The sequence below is a fragment of the Podarcis pityusensis genome (assembly GCF_964106645.2).
Source record: "Podarcis pityusensis genome assembly, chromosome: 6".
NCBI lineage: Eukaryota > Metazoa > Chordata > Lepidosauria > Squamata > Lacertidae > Podarcis > Podarcis pityusensis.
In genome coordinates, this window is record NC_138030.1 from 20794812 (window position 1) to 20819044 (window position 24233).

The 24233-nt window shown below is 43.2% G+C and overlaps 2 protein-coding genes across 4 annotated transcripts in view; one reads left to right on the forward strand and one right to left on the reverse strand.

Moving 5' to 3' along the window:
- Positions 1–331: 331 nt before the first annotated feature.
- LOC308480116 (translocating chain-associated membrane protein 1-like 1) lies at positions 332–22034 on the reverse strand. Of its 2 annotated transcripts, XM_081011474.1 has the most exons (12): positions 21903–22034; positions 21635–21783; positions 15011–15071; positions 13708–13826; positions 12814–12930; positions 12658–12716; positions 10485–10569; positions 10056–10126; positions 8882–8986; positions 6395–6538; positions 5296–5453; positions 332–3635 (listed from the first exon to the last, which is right to left on the reverse strand). In XM_081011474.1, exons 2-12 carry the CDS (start codon positions 21752–21754, stop codon positions 3562–3564), a joined length of 1113 nt encoding a protein of 370 aa, XP_080867600.1. In that variant the 5' UTR covers positions 21755–21783; positions 21903–22034; the 3' UTR covers positions 332–3561. The 2 variants fall into 2 exon arrangements, with proteins under 2 accessions (XP_080867600.1, XP_080867599.1); XM_081011473.1 differs by lacking the exon at positions 21903–22034 and having other exon boundaries at positions 21635–21896.
- A 160-nt stretch (positions 22035–22194) lies between these two features.
- ZMYND8 (zinc finger MYND-type containing 8) overlaps positions 22195–24233 on the forward strand; it is an 84230-nt gene continuing 82191 nt past the window's right edge. For both annotated transcript variants that reach the window (XM_081011031.1, XM_081011032.1), the window contains exons 1-2: positions 22195–22300; positions 23573–23616. In XM_081011031.1, the coding sequence (XP_080867157.1) occupies positions 23609–23616 (8 nt within the window). In that variant the 5' untranslated portion in view covers positions 22195–22300; positions 23573–23608. The remainder of the gene's footprint in view (positions 22301–23572; positions 23617–24233) is intronic.

Here is a 24233-nt window from a genome sequence, read left to right on the forward strand (position 1 = left end):
TTGTGCACACACAAATGAATAACATTCATGTGCATCATACAGGACTGAATAGGCGTTACACAAGTGTTGGGTTGTGTGCTCATGTAACACAACTTACCACTTTGCAGCAATGCAGCTGTTTGCAGACTGCACTAATTCAGATATACAAGTTGGAATGCTCAAACAATGTTTTAAAAAACAGAAGCCCACATATACACCAGACACAGATTTCTCAAACACAAATTTCTCCATCTTCTCTCAGCTGGCAGTAAATCAGTGCCAAGCCACCTGTGCATCAAGTTCTCCCACAGCAATACTTCAACAGACTAAGTTTCAAAACTCAACAAAAGTATCCTAAGGCAAAGGCACACTTTTTATTTAATGCATCTGATAGTACATAAAACATCAATCAGTGTGGTGCAATGACACAGGGCAGTATGATACTCAATTTTCAATTCCTTTCATGCTGCAACAGAATGACATTTTCTTTCCATTATACAGATATCAGGTGTACACGCACACAACTATCCACACACATTTAAGGTAACATTCAGTTAAAACTGTATAACCAAAAAGTTTGGCTTTCTGGGGGGGGGGGGGGAATGAGACAAAGAAATCTGTCAGTGTAGCGGCTTAGAAGATTTATAGGTGCATGTTTGCAATTTATTTCTGGCCACTATGCAGTTATTGAACCATATTTTTTCACGAATATGAAACATAGTTCCCAATATGGAGCAGTGGATAGACTCCACAAATTCAAATGCCATAACCACTACCTTTTCCATTATTGATACAGTACATACATATTGTGTTAAAGTTCTAGGTTTGCCATTTATTTAAGAAATCTGTTTGAAATTAGCTAACATAAAACATTTTAGACAGTACAGACTTCAACCTGTAAACCCACAGTGTCCACAGCTATCATCCTTAGGATGTAATAGTGTAACTGGCCTTTGGCCTCCCCTGTTACATAATAGTCCAGAACTATAAGCAAGTTGTTCAAAAAAACATAGTATTGCAAGCAGCACTGAACACTAAAATCAGGAAACAATATTTTCATCAAAACTGCTTAGAAGTTACTTTTATCAAATGAGGCATTCATCATTATACAAACAAGTTTTATTAAAATCATAAAAAAATATATTCTAGTTCAATGGTAAACATCTTCAGTAGAAATATACAGGATTGTGAGAAGTCAGACAAATTCCTATAATCTGCACAAAGAAACAAGTTGGGAAACAAGAAAAACGGGCTCAAATCCTGAATAGCATCTGCATACAGATGATGACTATGTTTATATAACATACCAAAAAATCTCCTATTGAATGATTTTATCTATGTAGCAACATCAAATAACATTTGACAATCGTTTAATTGACTGTTAATGAGAAATAAAGAATGATTTGTCACTTGTTTGTCACAGAAGCGTGGTCAGAAGTGAGGTTTGATTTCATCACAGGACTGATGCAGACTGATTTCTGAACCAATCATAAGAAAATGGTTTGCCAATGTCACAGTAGATGGTTCTCCTGATATATAGCACATGGTAGCAAACCTTGCTTATTAAATATGTGTTTGTGTGAACATTAAAAACTCAGTAAGCTGTAATAGCTAGCTTGTGATTTAATTTATCATACAGTTTGTGTATGAAACAGGGACATCCCTGCTATCTGATGACCCTCCCATTGTGTTTCTAATGAAGGTACTTGAGGCATCTGTTTTAAGCATTTTTCCCCATCAAAGGCTTTAAGTGTAGTTGCTTTAAATAAGTACAGAGATTTGTGCATGTGATAGCTTCCCAGCTGAGTGCAGTGTTAAGATAACTCCATGCACTCTGGGAATGAACCAAGTAGGAAAAAATTTGTGCTTATGGCAATGTCTGGTGGTTGGTATGGGGCCACTAGATACAAAACTTTCAATAGTATATGGATCAAATTTTTATAGTGTCTTACAGACTTTAATTAGCTTGGACCATTTAAGCAAATTGTGTTAATGCTTTTACAGAATCCAAATGAATAGTAGGTAAAAACACAATTAAATATGAATATAATTATATAGATTTCACAAAATTCCTATATAGCACAACCAACAGCACATATAAAGGGCAGGGGCTCTTACTGCTTACTTGCTCACTCTAAAGTACGGAGCTTAGAATGTGCTTTCAGGATTGCAGTCTATGTTTCCATTTGTCTCATTTACAGAAAATATCTCACTTCCTACTTCTCTAGAAGATAGCCTGGGAAAGCAGTACGGGAAGAAGTTTCTAAATGGAAGCCTGAAAACAGTGCCCTGAAAGCAGTTCAATGAACCCAGTGGGGCTTCAAAATTATTTTTACTCAAGCTGCAACTGCCCTCCATGCTGCATGACAAACATACTTCAATCAGTAAGGAGTTTAAAAACCTGCATGACGACATAAAATTCAGCTTGGTCAAAGTAAAAGAAATAACACTGGACTTCTGGAAGCCAGCTGCAAGAGTCTAGTAAGCTCTTTGGGTTTTACAATACTTCTCTTGAAAGGTTAACCATTTTTCTAAACCTTAATTATAATTGGATATTTTATCACACAGCTGTGCTATTTAGTGATTATGCACATCTGTTATACTAACCACTGATGAAGTGTCTGTTTATGACATTGAAGAGCCAGGTTCAGCTTGTTTTGAAATAAGAAAAAAATATTGGTTGTTTGTTATACTACATAATACAAGAAATTTGACTTAAATCTGAAATGATATGCGGCTCTGCTCGTTAAGCATTCATTTTTAGATTCATGAAACAGTTAATTGTATCTAAACCAGCATAAATCAAACTTAAGCACCATGTGAAGAAGATTTAGTTTTGAAACTTACTTTTCAGGACTTCAAGAAGCCATGTGTAATTATATATAAATAAAGCCAGCTATGTGGGATTTCGTATTAGGCAATTCAGGAGACCAATTCAGCAAAATCTGCCTTAATAGACTGCCTTCACAGTCATTTTCAAATACACAGTGTGGCCTCAAATGAACTAGCAGTTTTCCAAGATGAAGATATTCATTGATTTTATTCTCTTTCCTTAAACACTGTGTTTAACCATAGTTATCCAAATTATGAACTTTTAAAATAGGAAAACCATCTGGAATTACTTCTGAATAGACATTTCAGACAGTTTGAGAATAGTGTGCAAAACATTTTCTTAAAAAACAAAATGAAAAACCCCTAACACAACTTCCAGCCCAAGTCCAGAAATTAAAGTTTCTAAAAGCTTTATACTTAAATGAAATATTAATTATATTTTAAAGCTTCAAATAAAAGCAATGTCTGATTTATAAGCCTTCCATAGCATTGAAGGATTTGTACTTACATTCAAGAGTAAGACAAATAATTTTTCAAAGACTGAAATTAATAGTGGAGATTGAGCATATAGGTTAAATAAGCTAAAACTCATGTTGAAGTACAGTGTTCTCACCATAACTTTGTTTTGATGAATTTTTAAAATATATTATTTCAACCAGAGTCCTTTAGTGAACACAACTCTGGTAATGGAACATTTTCATTAATCACCAAAGTCTTCAATTAAAAGGTTGCTTTCTGGTTCTATGCTCCTCATAACATTTTTGATTTTCTTTTTCTAGGTGATGTACCCTCTTCAAATTTTACTGCTCCATTGACAAAGTTAGCTGCAATAAAAAGAGAAGATTAATGTAACACCAATTTGTATAAACACAAAATTGTAATCTTCTAAATTGTCAGGATTAGACTTGTATTATTACTTAAACATCCAAGTTTTATACTGGGTATCTTCTATTACATATGTCATAAATAATCTCAGTTCCTTTGTCACTTCCTTCTGCTACCCACCTCTGCAACTTATTGAAAATTCTCCCCTCTGAACATGTCTTGGCATAGTCCTTTGAAGAACCATTTTTCCAGAAAATATCCCAAGCTTCACCTTACCAAACTGCTAGACTCCCCATCTCCAACTCAAGGATAAATCTGGAAGAAAGGTAGGTGGATATTCCTATTTCCCCATACAGTTTCCCTGTTCCCCCAATATTTGCTCCGAAACATTCTGATAGTTGGGAGGCAGCACCCGGGGCTGCAGGAGGGAGGAGGAGAAGAATCGCCAAAGAGCGTGTGAATCCCTTTTCTGCTCACAAGAGGACTCCACTGGATCAGATACTTTCATCATCAAAGGTACACAACCAGAGTTAAATCAGGGATTTAAAAACAACTAATAGTGCAATCCAATACAAATCAGTATACTCAGAAATAAGCTTCATTCAGTCCACTTAACATGTTAAGCATACACCACGCTGCAGCCCTAGATGAAGTTTGCTTTAGACTTAACCAACAAGGTATCCTCTGTCTCTACAGCAAGATGAATGGACTGAGCAAATTACATTCTATAACACAACACCAACTCCAGTGCTAAGAAACCAAGCAAGTAACATGCTTTTCACTGGAAGCTGCCACTATAATATTGCACATTCAGCCATCAATTGCTACATATACAAATCATGCTAAACTTTAGCTGTTAAGCAATGGTTTAGTGCAGGCGTGGCCAACCTTTTTCAGCCTGAGGGCTTCAATGAGGATTGAAGCCTTCATGTCAGTAGTGGGCATGGCAAAGACACACTTAAACAGACCATACAGGTAGCACACTTATGTTCACCAGATAATCACACAGGCACTCAGCAGAGGAGAGAAGGAGATTTCACTCCATTAAAGCACTGGGGCAAAAAGATGGGGGAAATGAAGGAGTTTCAAAGATCTTACTTCTGAAAAGTCCCACTTCTTCCTCTGGTACAGTGTCTTTGTTAGGAGCTATAAGAGAGGAGGAACACTCCTGTTTCCCAAGCCTCTCCCATAACTTCGAACAGTGGCACTGTGCACTTTTCAGAAGTAAAATAAGCCACCGAATTTGGGAAGAGGTCACTCCTTCAGGAGGCAGGGTGGGATATAAATTTAATAATTGGATCATATATTTACTGCAATGTGCATGAGCTGAATGAGCCCAAGCTCTCCCCCCACCTTAATTTCAAAACAAGCCAACTTTGAACCAAGAGTTATGAAGCTTGTCTAAACCAAGCATACTTGAGTTAAACCTTGATAGTGGACTTTCCCACAACATATTCCTTAATGATGTAAAACACTGCCAAACTGGAAAAGTAAATGAAGTCAAATGTTCTACCAGGAAAGGGTGAGGGGAAGCACATGAGCCAGACACGCACTCCAGCTCATGTTTATCACAGTAAACCATGGTTTAGAACAACATGCCAATGTGGCAGTTATATTTTGTGACTGATAGCAGTATATCAGTATGAGGAATATACCTACCTTTGGATGATTCTTTCCTTGTTGGTTTAACCTTTATGTTTGTTGTTTTCTTAGGAATTTGATTCTGAATATGCTCCCTCCATTTCTTTAATTGGAAATTAATGAATTTCCACATCATCCAAGCTTGGGTCAAACAGATTGCAGCCAGACAGCTAATTCTAGTAAGTTGAAAAATGTTATATGGAAATTAATACAACTACAAGCACTGAACAATAAATATGAAAAGTTTAGAAATAATGCATTAAATTGGCTCAAGTTATGTTGGAGGCAAGCATGTTTGAAATGATCTACATTTATGGAGTACTGAAGGAAAAAAAATTACTCAAGACATGCAACCGCACCTTTGTGAAGAGGGAAGTCACTTTCCTGTGCTTTTAGAAGCAACCTGATGTTTCTGAGTGATATGGCTAATAACTATTAATAGACCTAACAAATATGGAGCAATATCCCTCCTGTTTCCAAATACAAGTTCAAGCAGAGGATGAACTTGTCAGAGACCCCAGGCTGGTCACTGCTGGAGACAGAATGCTGAAATGACTGGAACTTACTTATTTCAAAACAGAAATTCATATATAGTTTTGCTATTTGAGCTATCTAACACTATTCCATGTACTTCTGATTTATATCTTTCTGCGCTTGCACAAGAAGAAGCTACCAGCAAACTCCAAATAAAGAGAATATTCCCAATGTTCTGGGACAGAAGCAACAGCTGCCTATAAATCAAAGGGCATATTCCATAATTTACCATAGCTGGCATTGAGTACTGTTGTGTTTCTCCTTCCCACCCTGAACCCAGGAGGAACCAAAAATAAAGGGGGGTGTTTGAGTACACTTAGTGGGCATTGAATGCTGGCTATCTACTGGGGAGGGAAAGAACAGAAAAAGAATGGAGTGGATGAAATCCTGAACAGAAGAACTCAAGATTGCAACATTTTTGTGCAAGGTCCCGCTTGATCAATTAAGATAGATTTCAGATATCTCACACAAATTACCTATCAACTTAATAAATGTAATATTTAAAGGAGCAATGATAAAAAACCAACAGTACATTTTCCTGCAAGAATAGCTTGTTCTTTGCCATTTATTAAATTCACTATACCTAAGAGTTAGTATGTTGAAGTTTCCTTCTGCTATGGAAAAGCCAGGATTTTCTGCTCTTGCTAGACCAAATCCAAATGTGAGAACTGACAAAGTTAGAGTCAGAAGGCGAGCCAATATGAACAGTAGAGCCCAGAGGGTAAATCTGAAAAGAAATTCACAGTAAGTATTTCCCCCCAAATCAGTTGCTTCATGAACGCCTTAAATTACCAGATTTTTTTAAAAAAACTGGTTCTTATAAACAAGAATAATATTATACAAACAAGTATACAGAGTTTTCTCACATCATTTGTATATCACAAAAATAGCATAATAAATGTGGTAAAATATTTAAAACATGTGTTTCATTATTAGTGGTCAATGTACAAGTTCTTGGTTCATGAATTGGTTTATAGAAGATACATTCACCATGGTATGGTTCCCCTTTATCACATACACAGCACAACAAAACAATGACAAGAATCCGCCGACAGCATACGAATCAATCTGGCTAACCTGATTCAAAAATACACACTCAATCCCCCCCCCCCCAATTCTCACTACAGCCAACCAAAGACAACCAACCACACCCTAAGCCACCCCAACCACTTTCACCACCAAAGAAATACAACTAGTGAATATTAAGAAAACCCATACAAGTAACGCTGTCACCCCCCCCACTAAGTAGAAGAATAGAAGCATAACCACCTGACCCCACCCCTCCCCTTTTTTCTTCCTAATTGTTTTTGTCCCCATGTCAGTTTCAGTTTATTGGTTAGTTTTTCTAATAAGGCTGTTTCCCATACTATTTGATACCATTGGCTCATGCTTACTCCTGACAGGTCTCAAATGCAAATTACCAGATTTTAAGTTTCCTGAATACTGTACTGATAATTATCCTAAATAGCTGCTTAGAAAGGGCATCCAACAGATCCCATCATCGGAATCATAGAATCATAGAGTTGGAAGAGACCACAAGGGCCATCGAGTCCAACCCCCTGCCAAGCAGGAAACACCATCAGAACACTCCTGACATATGGTTGTCAAGCCTCTGCTTAAAGACCTCCAAAGAAGGAGACTCCACCACACTCCTGGGCAGCAAATTCCACTGTTGAACAGCTCTTACTGTCAGGAAGTTCTTCCTAATGTTTAGGTGGAATCTTCTTTCTTGTAGTTTGGATCCATTGCTCCGTGTCCGCTTCTCTGGAGCAGCAGAAAACAACCTTTCTCCCTCCTCTATGTGACATCCTTTTATATATTTGAACATGGTTATCATATCACCCCTTAACCTCCTCTTCTCCAGGCTAAACATGCCCAGCTCCCTTAGCCGTTCCTCATAAGGCATCGTTTCCAGGCCTTTCGACATTTTGGTTGCCCTTCTCTGGACACGTTCCAGTTTGTCAGTGTCCTTCTTGAACTGTGGTGCTCAGAACTGGACACAGTACTCCAGGTGAGGTCTGACCAGAGCAGAATACAGTGGCACTATTACTTCCCTTGATCTAGATGCTATACTCCTATTGATGCAGCCCAGAATTGCATTGGCTTTTTTAGCTGCCGCGTCACTGTTGGCTCATGTCAAGTTTGTGGTCAACCAAGACTCCTAGATCCTTTTCACATGTACTGCTCTCAAGCCAGGTGTCACCCATCTTGTATTTGTGCCTCTCCTTTTTTTTGCCCAAGTGCAATACTTTACATTTCTCCCTGTTAAAATTCATCTTGTTTGTTTTTGCCCAGTTCTCTAATCTGTCAAGGTCGTTTTGAAGTGTGATCCTGTCCTCTGGGGTGTTAGCCACCCCTCCCAGTTTGGTGTCATCTGCAAATTTGATCAGGTTGCCCTTGAGTCCACAAGGACTTCCACTTGTGCAATGGGGCTTTCCTCCATCCTCCATGCACTCCAGCAAATTGAATCTAGGGGTAAGACTAGAGAAACCTAGAACAGCACAAGGGGGATGGAAGAGGGGGATTGTTCCATCTGGCAAGCTGAAAAACTTGAGCTGATTGAACAATCAATATAGCATGACATTGAATTATTCTCAAGGAATAGCAGTGTTTTCCACTGAGTGGCGCTTTCCACATCATATTACTTCTGCAATAAAAGTTTCAAAAACTTGCATCATGTGGCACAGGGCAACCTTGCTGTACACATGCAATATTTTAAGGCTGCAAAAGACAGCTGTATAAGACAGGAAGAAGAGGAACATAGAAGTCCTGAGATTCCTTTGAATCTTGGAGGAAGAAATTCTATAGATATGGGACTACCACTGAAAAAGGCCTTCACCTAGTAACTACCAACCTGCTCTTTCCCAGTGGCAAACTAGAGAACTGCTCCAAGGCTGCTCTTAAGACCCAGGAAGCCCAAATAGATGCACACAACTAGTGAAATAACCTGCTCCCAAACCAAATGCTATTATGCTGGTAACAAAAGAGGTGAGGAGTAAAAGAAAGGGGTAGAGGGAGAAAAATAAAAGTTAATTTCATAATAGTAACAGTAATAATAAATAGAAATTACCCTTTTTGCTTATTCTCATCGCTGAAGTAGAAAAGGCGTGAGGCATGAAAAATAAGTTCCACAAGGTAATGCGGTACCAGCAAAATTAAGCCCAAGCGATGCAGACTGAAATATTTAAAATAAATATCTTCCTCAATATATTAACACAGTTCAAGATATCAGTAACTATTAGGCCAATGCATGGTCTAGTTACAGTACGGTTTGTTTTGCTACAGAAAAATCTGTTTTCAAATCCCAGCTCAGCTAAGATCAAATTATCTAACCATTGTTTCCCAATTGTGTCATTATCCTTACACAACATATAGGTAGTAGGGTTTAGACACATTTACTGAACATTTACTTTGCATGCTATAAAATACAAAGTTTATAGATACAGGCACCCCCCCACTTAAGCGCACCCCACTCAAGCACAACTGTTTTTACATGGGTCACTGCTAAATAAAGCGGGCTTTCCCTTGCTCGGGGCTACTACCCGAACAAGGGAAAGGCCACAGCAAATTTGAACCCTTGAAGCAGCTGAAGGGTAGCAGACTGCAGAGAGTCCTCCCAGCGTGCAGGGATCTGATCGCCTGCTTGTTTGCTCACCTGACTGCTTGCTTGCCTGCCTTTTGGCTGGGCCAACACAAACACTCAGCCTCCTGGAACTGTCCACCTGCCTCCCTGTCTGGGCTGCAGCACAGCAGCACTGGAACATGGAGGCAGCACAGGTGGTGGGAAGACAACATGCCCAGTGGCAGTTGCTCTCAGCTGCCCTTCTCACCCCTTTGCCTGGTTTGCAGCCAGATGCCACAGCCGGGATGGCTCGGCAGTCTTGGGATGGAGCCTGCACATACTGAGTGCCCTAGCCCCCCACTGGGGAATGATGTGCCTTTTTTTTCTCTTCCAGACCTTGCTTGCATTTTGGATTGGACAGCGGGAGGAGGGGAGGAAGCCAACTTGCCTAGCCCAGCCTTGTTCCCCTGATGCTCACCCAGTCCACCTCACTACTGCCTCTCCATGGGGGAGATTGCCAACTTCCAAGCCTCCTTACTCTAGAGTCACTTCACCCACTCTCTCTCTCTCTGTCCCTCCCTTTCTATTAAAGTGGGGTGCTCCCCACTTTACCCAATTTCAGTTATGCATGCGGGGCCCCGGAACATAACCCCCGTGTAAGTGGGGGGACGCCTGTACTTACTTCAAAATGTAGGCACCGGATATGTGAACAATATAAAGACAGATGTAGTACAACTGTCTAGGAATATCTTCCTAGAATTATGTGAAAGAGGAAAAGGAGACATGTTACACTTTAAAAAGACAAAAGAAACAACTCTGCGCAAGCTGCGTGATCTTTCATTGTTCTTCATACTTAAATTAAGAAATGCAGACTGAGTTGCAGGCATTAACTGCGTCATTTTGTCTTCACAATGTCTTCCAGTGCTATTTTCTTGGGTTCTGGAAAGGGAGGGCAGCAACGTTAAGTTTTCCCCATTTCATTCAAACTTCTCCTTATTTGGAACACCCACCATTCTCTTTGTACCCAAAATCTAGTTTGCTGTTTTTTGGCCTAAAGTTTTTATATGGTAGAATATTAACAATAAAAATATGGTGAAATTGCAACTCATACCTTTCGAATCTTTTGGAAGTACAGTTCTGGCAGTGAATGAAGCCAATAGGCAATTTGGCAGATATAGAAGAATTTAACCTGAAAACTAAACACACACACAAAATAATTAAAAATTCAAAAACAGTGTTAACCTAACTCTTTCAACCATTACACTCACCAGGCCAATTTTGACTCTGCTATCTAGTGAACAATGTGCCTTCTTCCTAACTTTCATGTTATGGGGGGAGGGATGGGGGATAATCCAAACAGTTTCAGTAACCTTCCAGTTCTCATGCTGGGAGGAAGGCAGGGCAGGGATTGCCTGGGACAACATGGCATGAGTGAGCTGGCAGTAAAGCACACCATGCAAGTTGGAGTTAACTCTTTATTAGCAATAACACAATCTGTACAGACTTGGCAAAGTGTCAGGCCTAATGAGTACAGCAGCTCATCCCCGGTAAATCTTGCCCCATGGATCAGTTGCTGAGACTCAAAGTCTCAGCCTCCCTTGGCCCCTTTCATGCTTCATCCGGTTCTGGGAGACCAGAGGGGAACAGAGCGTGTCACAGCAGGAGAGGGAGACACCTGTGACTCTTCACCAGCCTGGCTCATCTCTGCCTCCCTCCCTCCTCCCCTGCTTCAGCTTCTGCCTCTTCTGGACTTCCCTCTACCACAGACTCTCCTAGCTCACTAAGGCATGTTACCTCTTCAGCTTCCAACACCTTCTCTTCCTAGCATTCTCCCTCTGACTGCTCATCATCCCACCAATGGTTCTTCCCACCATTCCTCTGCATCCATCCAGCCAGTCCATGACATCACCCTTACCATGCTCCAGGGCAAATAAAGTTCCATGGGAGTTTTTTGCCTGCCACCACCCAGTATCAGCTGAAGTTGATATACTCTCCAAAAGAGAAATATGTGGGGGGAGGGAAGCTTCTTCAGCTATTGCTGAGCAAAGGGATTTTAATTCCTATAACCAAGCATCAGCTGAAGCTGGAATGCTCCTTTGCTGTAGGGGAAAGGCACTTTCCCCCAAGGCAGAAGGGGAGAGAAATCTTGCAAGTGTATTTTTTGGCTTTGTTAGCAAAGTCAGTCAGGAATGTAGACTTTGCTCATACAATTTGACTTTCTTGATTAAATTAATCTGCAACACTCAACATTCATAGAAAAACTCCCTAATATTTTATTTTAATGAGTGTTTAAATATTATGTATACAAGGGAAAGATAGCAAGGGCACTCTACCACATACTGTAGCCTGACAAATGCAATCTCAATATGCAGACAGCACTTAATTGGCATAGTCTTTCAAATGTTCCTGAAAAAGCATAGCAACCATTGGATAAGAAGATCCCTCCTCTTATGGACAAGGAATTGGGGACAGGGTGTTGGCAACCAAAAATAGCTGTCACTACACTGGCAGTAGATCCCACTTGGATCTACATTTGTACTGGGTTTTTTTTAATAAACTATCAAGATATGGGTGTGAAACAGACAATGAAATAGGAAGGGCAGTAAAATCCCAAGCCCCTCTGAAGAGCTTCACAGTTGACTGGACAATGGAACAGCAGACTAAATTCAGCCTAAATGAAAACTAATGTACAATCCTACATACATAATGGAGTCTAAACTGCTTGCATTAGGAAAGATCCTGGTTGACTGCAAATGGATTCTATTTGCAAAGTCAAACATAATTTCAAATACTGGTAAATATATCAGCAAATATTGTAAACTATTATATAAATCTAGGATGAATATTCAGATATTCAAAAGAATGCATGACACAGATTATGTAGGGGGAAATTTTAAGTGTATTATAGGGAAGGGGACATTGCAGATGGGACTTTTATACCTGCTGCCCTCTTCATTCATTCAAAATGAATGGTTGAAGAGGGTTAGTCTTATCCCGTCCCCCAATTCAAGAGAACATAAAAGAGTCACAAGAGATGCAACTAAAGTAGACCAGCGACTGTTACAATTTCTTTAAAAAGGAAGGTTAATTTTTTTCATATATATTAGCTTCTGGAGAGAGAGAAACGCAACTGAGGGGGACGTGACAACACAAATGTATAAAACTATGATTGGAGATTAGACACTGCAGAGATGTATTCAACCTGAAGAACATCAGAAAGTTAATTGAACAAGTAAAGCAATATCCACTAAAATCAGATGAAGGAACACAAGAACAACACTTACAACATTCGAGAATGAGGGTAATCTTTCCACAATAAAGTTGGATTGGTAGTGAATTCTTCCTAATGGGGAGAAATATACAGGTAAAAGAAGTGATCATATATTTTGTGCTAACATGTATGTCGAAGAAATTCTAGAAAGATAACTTGACTTACTTACTGCAGACAAAATACTGGCTCCCCAGACAAATGAAAACAAGTAGAAAACTGCTAGTTGCCCTGATTCGTTGAATTTGCTATGCTTTGTTTTTGACAAGTGGAGACGTCTATTAATTTTCTAGAAATTAAAAAACAAAAACATGAGCAAGAGTTTACATGAGTTAGGAAGTGGGTGTTTTTCTGTACTGATTATGCTATCTGGATAATCTAATATCAGCACAACGTCAGTGCTTATCTTATCTTCTCTATTTGTATTCCAATGCAATAAGGCTATAAATTGGACTTTTAGCCTTATTAGCCAGGTCAGCAATATGACCATCATCCACAGCAATTCTACCCTATCAGAGTAGCCCTAATACTCAAGTATTTGTAAAAATGTAACATGCTGTGCCCCATACTGGCTACTGAACCTCACACAGTGCAGAGCCCACTATGTACAGCTTATGACATACTGTATAGCTAAAAAGTGTAATAGGCAAGTTCCACTGGAATGGTGGGCAAGCATGCATACAATATGGTTACTGGTACTACTATCTCTTCTTGACTGACAAAGAATCAATTTTCTGGCTCAGCAATGAGAGGACAGTAAGAGAAGTCTCTTACACAGAGACAGGGAAGCTGTGGGCTTCCAGGTGTTGATAGACTCCAACTCCCCTCATCCTTGGCCATGCTGGCAAGGCCTTATAGGAGTCACATTCTGACGAGCCACAGATCCCCAACCCCTGCTCTAGCAAGCCTTGCAGTGACTCACTGAATGAACAGTTTGTTGATTTCTGGCACCGAATATCAAGTACTTCATGACAAGTACTAGATGTATTATTTAGAAAGCCATCTTAAGAGCTAAGAACTTAACAAACCCAAAATATGTACACCCATCTAATAATGGTCAACTTACATCTAGTATGTATTCCTGAATCACTGCATGAAGAATAATGGCTATAAGCATGTAGAAAAAGATGGTGGCCACGTCTTTTGGACCATACTCATAGAAATGTACCAGTTCAGGCCTCTCATCTGAAATGCATAACATCTTATTATTACAACAGAATCCAGCTGTATAGAGTGCACTTGGAAAACCATTAGGCAATAAAAGAAAACAAAAATGGTTTTCATCAATGTTGCTTATCTTAGATCAGTTTTAGAAACTCATAAGCCAATCTCCAAATGGCACTTTTAGCCTAGGTTGTGGTCACCACAACAATATCTAGGCACTATTTCTCTCGGTGGTGTTTGTTGTTTATCCTTCATTTTATTATTATTTTCAGTTCAATACCGCTTTATATTTTAAAGAAAAAATCTCAAATTGATTTACAACACATTAAAACATCAAACAATTCAGAATAAAAAAAATTCAAGCTTCAAGGAAAGTATTTCAGATCCTTCTGTAAGTGACATTTTACTTTCCTCCTTTTTATTTCTGGACGTAATTTATATAGCTTCCCCTTAGCAGAAGTACTCTAGGAAGTCAGTATGGTATAGTGGTTAGTGTCGGACTAGGACCTGGGAGATTAGGGTTCAAATCGCCACTTAGTCAGGAAGCTCACTAGGTGACCTTGGGCCAGTCACAGTCTCTTAACCTACCTAAAAGGGTCGTTGCAGGGATTAATTGAGGAGGGGGGTGAATTAACCATGTACTCCTTGGAGAAAAAGGTGGGATATAAATGCAATAAATAAGCTCTTCTGCTTACCTGTTAAGAAAGCTGGAGGGGCCAGCCAGATGGAGATGTCAGTTGCTAACCTGGCACCCAGAGATCTCCATGCGGTCACAATTGGACCCGCACCAGTTGCAAAACGTGCCTGGTGTCTGGCTAATTTCTAACGTCTTAGATTTCTATGATGAATTCTTCAAGAAATAACTGGGTAACAATTCAAGACTTAGGAGTATGTGCTATCTAGGATTAACGGAATTTAAAAGAAAGTCTTCTCTCTTGCATTTTTAAGTCAGTGAACTTGTTAATGTTTTACAGTCCCAAAGACATATACATGCAGGGATCAGGCTGTTCTGCAGACTCAAAAAGATTATAAATGAAGGCTGCAATCCTATACAAACTATGGAGTAAGACCCACTGAACTCAGCAGAACTTACTTCTGAGTAAGCATGCACAGAATTGCACTGTAAATAATTGGCATGAGACTTATCAGTGTTTTATTGTTTAAATCAATGGCCAGTCATGCAGATGATTTTGTTTTACTCTTACCTGTGGTGTATGTAACATTGTACTGAACAGTAATAAACATAATGGCATATTTGGCTGTAACCTAAAATTTAAAACAGAAGGCAAATTAGCAAGCGCTTACATCACTTACCGGTACATGTTTCCTAAAAGCTGCCACTGTAAAGTTTTTATCCTTTGTTTTAACACACAACTTTCTGGCTTTCAGTCTTAATATATTTATATGCATCAGGGATGGTAAACATTCACTGGTCTAGGATTGTATCACCAAATTTAAAATTGGGCCATACCAAGGGCTGACACTGATGTAACACTGACAGTCCCTTAAGAGATCAGAGTCACAAGATTCTGCTCTCTGATGTGCAAATCCTCACTCCCGTGAGTTTTACTCACAGTTAGTCATTATGTCTACAACTGATGTAAAACGTGGTTAACACACTAAGCTGGGTTTGATCATGAGGAGGACCCAAAGCTAAGTTTTGATGTTGGCTCCTAAGTTCTTGTTATGAACAAAGCCAGCTTAGCATTAGCCATGCTTAACATGTGCAGGCATCAATAATAATAAATAATAATAAGAATAATGACTAACCATAGGAAAAACCAGGGCCTAAAATGTTAGGTAACATGACAGTCCAACCCCAGAACCATTGTTAAGGGACGAAAAGTGTTAAATTGGCAAAGGATCCCCAAAATACACATTAATACATTGTTTACATGCTTGCCATTTTATTTTTGATACACAGAAGCATGCACATTACATTCAGGCCCAAATCTCCTTTATGAGGCAGGCACAGTTGTTCAGAGGATAGTTCAAGAAACAGGGATGAAAATTATTTCCTCACAAGGGACCAAAACAGCATGGAAGCAAAGGTAAGTACCGTATTTTTCGCTCTATAGGACGCACTTTTTTCCCTTCAAAAATGAAGGGAAAATGTGTGTGCGTCCTATGGAGCGAAGACGCCATAGCCCCGCGACCCTCTCCCGGCTGGAGAGGTGACGCGCCATAGCCGCCCGTCACCTCTCCAGCCGGGAGAGCGCGCGCGGGGCTAAAGCAGCCCCCCGTGACCCTCTCCCGGCTGGAGAGGTGACAGGCGGCTATTGAGGCTCTTGCCATAGCCGCCCGTCACCTCTCCAGCCGGGAGAGCGCGCGCGGGGCTAAGGCAGCCCCCCGCGACCCTCTCCCGGCTGGAGAGGTGACGGGCGGCTATTGAGGCTCTTGCCATAGCCGCCCGTCACCTATCCAGCCGGGAGAGCGCGCGCGGGGCTAAAGCAGCCCCCCGCGACCCTCTCCCGGCTGGAGAGGTGACGTGCCATAGCCGCCCGTCACCTCTCCAGCCAGGAGAGCACACGCGGGGCTAAAGCAGCCCCCCGCGACCCTCTCCCGGCTGGAGAGGTGACGCGCCATAGCCGCCCGTCACCTCTCCAGCCGGGAGAGCGCGCGCGGGGCTAAAGCAGCCCCCCGCGACCCTCTCCCGGCTGGAGAGGTGACGGGCGGCTATTGAGGCTCTTGCCATAGCCGCCCGTCACCTCTCCAGCCGGGAGAGCGCGCGCGGGGCTAAAGCAGCCCCCCGTGACCCTCTCCCGGCTGGAGAGGTGACGCGCCATAGCCGCCCGTCACCTCTCCAGCCGGGAGAGCGCGCGCGGGGCTAAAGCAGCCCCCCGTGACCCTCTCCCGGCTGGAGAGGTGACGCGCCATAGCCGCCCGTCACCTCTCCAGCCGGGAGAGCACGCGCGGGGCTAAAGCAGCCCCCCCGTGACCCTCTCCCGGCTGGAGAGGTGACGCGCCATAGCCGCCCGTCACCTCTCCAGCCGGGAGAGCGCGCGCGGGGCTAAAGAAGCACCCCGCGACCCTCTCCCGGCTGGAGAGGTGACGCACGGCTATTGAGGCTCTTGCCATAGCCGCCCGTCACCTCTCCAGCCGGGAGAGCGCGCGCGGGGCTAAAGCAGCCCCCCGTGACCCTCTCCCGGCTGGAGAGGTGACGCGCCATAGCCGCCCGTCACCTCTCCAGCCGGGAGAGCGCGCGCGGGGCTAAAGCAGCCCCCCGTGACCCTCTCCCGGCTGGAGAGGTGATGCGCGGCTATTGAGGCTCCTGCCATAGCCGTGCGTCACCTCTCCAGCCGGGAGAGCGTGCGGGGCTAAAGAAGCCATAGCCCAGCGACCCTCTCCCGGCTGGAGAGGCGACGCACGGCTATGGCAGGAGCCTCTCCGCTGCGCCTTTCCGCTGCTCCCTGAACTGCTCTTTGGGGCTGGTGGTGGGCTTCCCCCCGCCAGCCCCAAAGAGCAGGTCGAAAGGAACCTGAAGCCTGGAGAGCGAGGGGGGTCAGTGCACACCGACCCGTCTCGCTCTCCAGGCTTCCAAGGTAGCCGCCTGAACGCACCTTAAACGGCACCTTGTTTTAGAGCGGGAAAACAAGAGGGGGAAAGTTCTCCCCCTCTCTGCACAGCGCCTCCTGCCACTTCGCTGAAGGGGCGCTGGGCAGAGAGGGGGAGATTTTTTTTTCTTGTTCTCCCCCCTCTAAAACAAAGTGCGTCCTATTGTCCGGTGCGTCCTATGGTGCGAAAAATACGGTATCCTTTCTTGGTCCACCTTCAGCAACAGGCAGCTAACCAACACAGGCCAGGACACATGCGATGATTTACAGCCAACGACAATGGTAGGATTTTTCTTAGTGTTTTGAAAGCCATATTCATTCCACTCAAATAAATAGGGACACTACAAAGACAAAATGCTTTTCTCTGAAGGCAGAATACAATTCCACATTCAAAAAAACAACTCCTACTCTCTACGTACAGGAATGAGTATCATCTTATGGTCACAGTCCACCAAGGAATTAAGTGCTACCCAATTAAGTCAAAACCTCCCTAACTCTCTGCTAGTTTTTAAGCAAACAAATCATTTTATTACTATGTAGCACTTGGTTGTTTGAGGAAACCATACACTCCATAAGGAAATGCATTTCAAGGCATCAGACGTGTTAAAAGAACAAGTATATGGATGTATAATATAAGGCAATATCTGCAGCCAGAAAGTCACTGAGGATCTTTGCACCTTCACCATTAGCAGAAATAAAGAAAAGTATATACAGTGGTACCTCGGGTTACATACGCTTCAGGTTACAGACTCCGCTAACCCAGAAATAGTGCTTCAGGTTAAGAACTTTGCTTCAGGATCAGAACAGAAATCATGCTCCGGCGGCACGGCAGCAGCAGGAGACCCCATTAGCTAAAGTGGTGCTTCAGGTTAAGAACAGTTTCAGGTTAAGAACGGACCTCCGGAACGAATTAAGTACTTAACCCGAGGTACCACTGTAAACTGAATTAGAATGCTTATATTGCTACTGTAAATCCAACAGCAAGTTCCATCTGGAAGATATTCACAACTCTAAAAACTGAAATTCCAGTCACAAACATCAGTCTATTATACACTTGTACTTAATGTATTGCAGATCTAAGAGTACAACTGCAGTTTGCAGCCTGATTACGTTAACAATCTGCTACAAGTCTCCTCATACTAGCACTACATTGAGTTGTATTGAGGAGCATAATTATGCCAAATCTTCTGGTTGTATTTTACTCTAAGACCAATTCAAACACCTTGCTGAGTGAAGGTAGAAACTAATTTCCCTATTGTAACTTTCCCATTTTTACAATGGCCTTAGATTAAAAAAAAAGCACCACTTCATTTTCAGACCATCACCTTAGCCATTGCAATTCTTTTGTCATATAACAGTGCTGTGCAATATCCAGATTACATGCAAACAGAGCAGTGAGGGTAAACCCTCCAAATGTTACTGGTCTTCAGCATCCATGTGGAGAACCAGAGTTCCCTATCCCTGGGCTAAAGTAATGTCTAGATCCACATGTCTTTATGACTAGGGTAAAAACTGTAGTGGAGAGGAAATTGCTGGATCTGAGCAACTCTTCCCTAACCCCCAATTGGTTGACCTTCCCCTGCTGCTCCCTGTGAACTTCCTCTGTATCCTTCAACATTCATATTTGTATGCTGTTCCAGGATCATAGCATTGCCCCTTTCTCCCTATTTACTCCCCCGATCTGTTTACTAATTCCTTTGCTGTTAAGACTGCCTCAGACTGAGCTGGGATTCTTGAAAAGCACATGGGAGGCTTTTCAACCCTACATATCCCTCTCTTTACTGTTCATTGATTTCCCTGCCCACCTCTACGTAACATCATGTTTGATGGCATTTTTTGAAAACAGGGCACAACTGTGACACAGTCATTTTATATCAAATCTAAGGTGTGCAAAAGTAATTCTGAGTCTTTTTCCAAATTCCATTTTGCAGGTTTATGATGAACATGCTTATGTAAATTTGGCCACACTTGAGACTTCTGCTTAAAAGGCATGTTAAGTTGTTTATATTAACAGTATCCCATAAGGAAAGAACAAACATACACATCTTACACCTTTTTGTCACAATTCGTTTACCTCCTGCTTGAACCAAATGGGGCAAAAAGCATTCTTTAAGCAATCAACCAACCACATTAACACAGCTTTCCATAACTTTTACACACCTCATTCCTTCTGAATAGCGTGCACCCTATTAGCTTTCTAATGTTGGTTGGCATCCATCTGTTTTGAGAGACAATGGAGTGCACCAAACTCTGCAGGAGTTTGGTGCTGCAGGAGTTGCCAGATGGAGGTGTACAAGGCACCATCCAACCGTCTTAGGAATTCCACTCCGGATTTGTGTAGGGCTTACTCCTTAGCCTTTTGTTCTCCCAGCAAAATCCCACAAGGCAATGGAGCTTTAGGATCAGAGTTTTCCTTCTTCTAGATGGCCTACCTTCCCAGGTTGATAAGCCTTATGTGCCCCTCACTTCCCTCTACAGCACATGCAGAAAACACCTTATTGACTGTTGAACCCACTATTGGTCTCATCTGCTCTATGTGCTGGAGACTAACTTACTGAGGGTTTGAGACCAATCGGATACCCACACCTGGTTTAGCTGGCCAGCTGAAGCCATTTCTGGGGTGTAGTTACATGCTGACAGCTTCTAGGAGCCACAGGTGGCAGCTGAGCCCACTGCGGACAAACTATCACAGAAGGAGCGTATGTCCCCTACCAAAGGTACTACGGCTCCCCTGACACTCCATACACCCTTTCTAATGTAGCAGAGGTATCAATAAGTATATGTTATAATCAATGCTACAATAATATGTGTCATGCCAAATATACACCTAATAGCTGCATTTCACATACCACACGATTGCCAACTCATATAAACATATGACAGTCCCTCAAAATGTACACATACAAACAATGCTTAACACAGAAAATGAGATACTGTACTGAGTTCTGGTCCTCCTCAAACTGGTGCCCCTCCAGATGTTTTGTACTACAACTCCCATCAGCACTGGCTGATTGGAAGAGACAACCAGATTGGAAAAGGCTAGTCTAGAAATACTAACCTTCAAATCTAGCTTCTCATTAAAGTTTAGTAACCAATGAAACTTGAGATTCCTTATACTGACTGAGGTCTGTTCTTATCGTACACCTTAGAACTGAGCTTCAGTGCTGAAAATAGATGCCAAGGCTGGGCTTGCAACACTGTGTGACCAGCTCCAGAGAGCAGCCAAGCAGATTATACACTCACACTCTCTCTCTCTCAGGCCTTGAAAATGGAGGGTGGGCCAATTTCGAATACAGTGGTACCTCGGGTTACAGATGCTTCAGGTTACAGACTCCGCTAACCCAGAAATAGTACCTCAGGTTAAGAACTTTGCTTCAGGATGAGAACAGAAATTACGTGGCGGCAGCAGCAGGAGGCCCCACTAGCTAAAGTGATACCTCAGGTTAAGAACGGACCTCCAGAACGAATTAGGTTCTTAACCCGAGGTACCACTGTACCTTGGTTTACAAACTTAATCCATTCTGGAAGTCTGTTCTTAAACCAAAGCATGCTTTCCCATAGCAGCAGGGGACTCAATTTAGAAATGGAACACACTCAACAGGAAATGACACATGTTCTCATTCCAAGGCAAAAAAACTCAACCTACTTCCGGGTTTGCAGGGTTCTTAATTCAAGTTGTTCATAAACTAAGCTGTTCTTAAACCAAGGTACCACTGTAATAGTAGAGGCAGGACAAAACTTTCAGAAAAGGGGCGGGGGGGGAGTACTTTGCCTCCCACTTTGCCTTATCTAGCGCTACATTAACCCAAAGGCATCTATCTCTGCTATGCCGAGAAATCATTTAGTTGTGGGGTGGTGTTCTTATCAGTTCGACCACCGAGAGTTTATATCCCACCTCACCCCACCCCTCCCGACAGAGGGTCTCTAACATGTGGCTTGGCTTGCTTTCACGAGTTATCTGAGCAAAAGACTCCGTGCGGGGGAAGGGAGGGAGGGAAGGAAGAGCGGTAGGCAAAGCCGGCCCCGACAGGGATAACGTCGCCTCTCTTGCAGAGAGGAAGAACGTGAACGGGCACACGTAGAGGGGGCTGGTGAGAATCGCCAAGGAAAAGGAAGTGCCCGAGCCGAGATTTCGGAAAAGGGCGGGGCCGCGCGCGGAGGAGGGGGGAGGAAAGGGGTGTGCCTCAGCCGAGAAGCCCGCGCTCCGCTACTACGCTGACCACCCTACCCGCCCCCCGCCCTCTCTCGCCCCCAGGCCCTAGACAGCGCTGATACCTCGAACATAAGCCCCAAGAGGAGGCCCATGGCCAGGCAGGACACGGCGTCCGCGTGGTTCTGGATAACGAACTCATGGCTCAGGACTGGCGGGCTCTTATTCTTCTTCCGCAGCCCCATTGCTGAGGAGGCTTGTGAGGCTGGGGAAGCTCCAGGCCCCAAAGTGGAGGGGAAAGAGAGAAAGAAAGAGAGATGAAGGATGAAGAACACCCGGCAGTCCTTTAAAATAAATAAAAAAACAACTCCTCAACAATCCCCCCCCCCTCACCTCACGCCTAGTAAACACCAACGACTTTCACCCCTTCCACAACTCTGGCCCGCCTCCTCCCTCCGGGGGTCGTCCAATCGCCGCGCAGGGTGAACGTGACTGTCGGCTTCGGCGGCTAATCGCTTGCCTCGGCTGCAGCTTGCCAGGGGCGGGGACTCGGGAATCGGGGAGGGAGGGAGGGAGGGAGAGGGGCGGTTGAGGGAGGCTGCCCGACGCTCGAAACGGCTGTTTGAGGAGGGAGGCGGGGTTCGCGTGAGTGACACCTGAGTGCGGCCAGTCGTTGGGCCCCGGAGGTGGAGCCTGCGCCGGGTCCAGCCACCTGTATCACTTGCTCTGAGCTTTCGGTAGCGGAGGCGACATCCTGCGAGGAGTTTTTAAGAAAGAAGAAAGAGCGTCAGGTACCGGTTGTGGGTGGCGGGACGGGCTTGTTGTTGTTTTTTTTGTTTCCCTTATGTGGTAAAAAATCTCAAAATATGCGTCCTAGGCTTTATCACATAAAAAAACCCGAAGCGAGCCACTCTCTGAAAATAAGAAGGACGTGCAGACCCCAATCCTGAGAGGAAGCTTTTTCGGGGTTCTTTTCTTTCGTCAGAAACTTAGCCCTGTTGAACTTAGTGGGCTTTACGTCGGCCTGAATCCGGCTCCCAAGGCAGGGCCCCGCAGCTGGAGGAGTAGCAGAGCACGTGTTTCCCTTGGGAAAGTTCCCAGGTTTCATCCCAGGCATCTCCCTCAGAAACGTGAGGGGGGTTGGGGGGACGGGACGGACGGGGAATGGGTCATGGTAGATCTTGGCCCCCAAACCCTGGAGGGTCGGAGAAATAAACCGCCACAATGCTCAGCGTGGAGCAGTGGGGCTGCTATGAGGAGGCTGCTTTCCTTCGTTCACGCATCTTATCTGTGTATGGCCTGGTTTGTTGTGTTTGCTTCTTTCCAGAACCTTTCTAGTCTTGCTTTTAAATCTGGATTTCCGCAGCAGCTCACAGAATGATAAAACTCATACAAATAGCGCAGGCGAGAAAGCCTTCAGTTAATGAGGATTTCCACTTAAGATTTTGTTGACTTCTAAGTGGGGCCTGCAACAAAATGTTGCAGCGTGAAGCACTCTCTTCAGATTTCCAGCCAGCCCCATCATTAGGCTGAGTGAGGCAAAAGAAGCTGGGGGTGGGGAAAAAGTGTTAGCCCCCCTCCTTTGCTTCTGCAGATCCTCCTGAGCCACCTGGCCATTCCATTCTGTTGGAGATCAGAGCTATGTGTGCCACAATTTGTTGTGTTTCCCTCAATTGAACTTTTGCTATCTTCAGGTGTACTGGAGGGTAAGCAGTAAAGATACGTCAGAAATTTTCTGTATGACATTTCATTGTTTCATAAACTTAAAGTTCTGGGTAAAAGAAAAAATGCCTACCAGACTCTTAAGACCTTATTAGCTCCATATAAGAAAGGATGAAATTAATGAGGAACCAAAACCAAAAAAAGAATATAGGAACAAATGCTGTGGTTGTCTTCTGTTTTGCAGATGACAGTATTTTGTGTTTCTCTACCAGTAGCTTAGTTTAATTGAATATTGGTGTGTAAGACTTTATCATAAACCAAACATAGGGGGGGAAGTAATGCTGATTTGTTTTCTCATGCATCTTAAATCTAAAATCAAATTCATCTGGTTTGTTTTTCAGAGTTGTAAAAGAAAGCCACACAAGAACTTGGTTGTCATGATGGGGTAAGTGTAGTCAACCTCAAATGACCAGGTCTAATACATGGAAGTCGGAGTGACACAGATTAACAAGGTCTGGCAGCCAAACTGAAGGGCTGCCAACTGTTTCAGGACACAGACTGGAAGGTGTAGCTTTTCTAAGCATGGTGACAGGGCCAACCCAGTACATTTTGGTGCCTGAGGTGAAACACAAAATTGGTGCTCCCCTCCCAGCGAGGGAAGAGGGGTTGATATACTTTAGGAACAGGGGGGCAGGGAATAAAGATCTACCGTATTTTTCGTTCTATAAGACGCACCAGACCACAAGATGCACCTAGTTTTTGGAGGAGGAAAACAAGAAAAAATATATTCTGAATCTCAGAAGCCAGAACAGCAAGAGGGATTGCTGCGCAGTGAAAGCAGCAATCCCTTTTGCTGTTCTGGCTTCTGTGATAGCTGCACAGCCTGCATTCGCTCCATAAGACGCACACACATCTTCCCCTTACTTTTTAGGAGGGAAAAAGTGAGTCTTATAGAGCCAAAAATACGGTACATCAGGATCTGCTGCCTCTGTGGATCCTGCCTAAGGTAGGTGCTACCTTGTGTCATGCATGGGTGGGTTGGTCCTGCATATAGATAAGCAA

Excerpts from the sequence above, each read along its gene's own strand:
- LOC308480116 (XM_081011474.1), bottom strand. The coding sequence starts at position 21,754 with ATGGGGCTGCGGAAGAAGAATAAGAGCCCGCCAGTCCTGAGCCATGAG. Across the intron at positions 12,931-13,707 it reads TTCAGGAATACATACTAGAT|AAAATTAATAGACGTCTCCA; the intron begins GTAAGTTGACCA and ends TTTAATTTCTAG. Across the intron at positions 10,127-10,484 it reads ACTTCCAAAAGATTCGAAAG|GAAGATATTCCTAGACAGTT; the intron begins GTATGAGTTGCA and ends ACATAATTCTAG.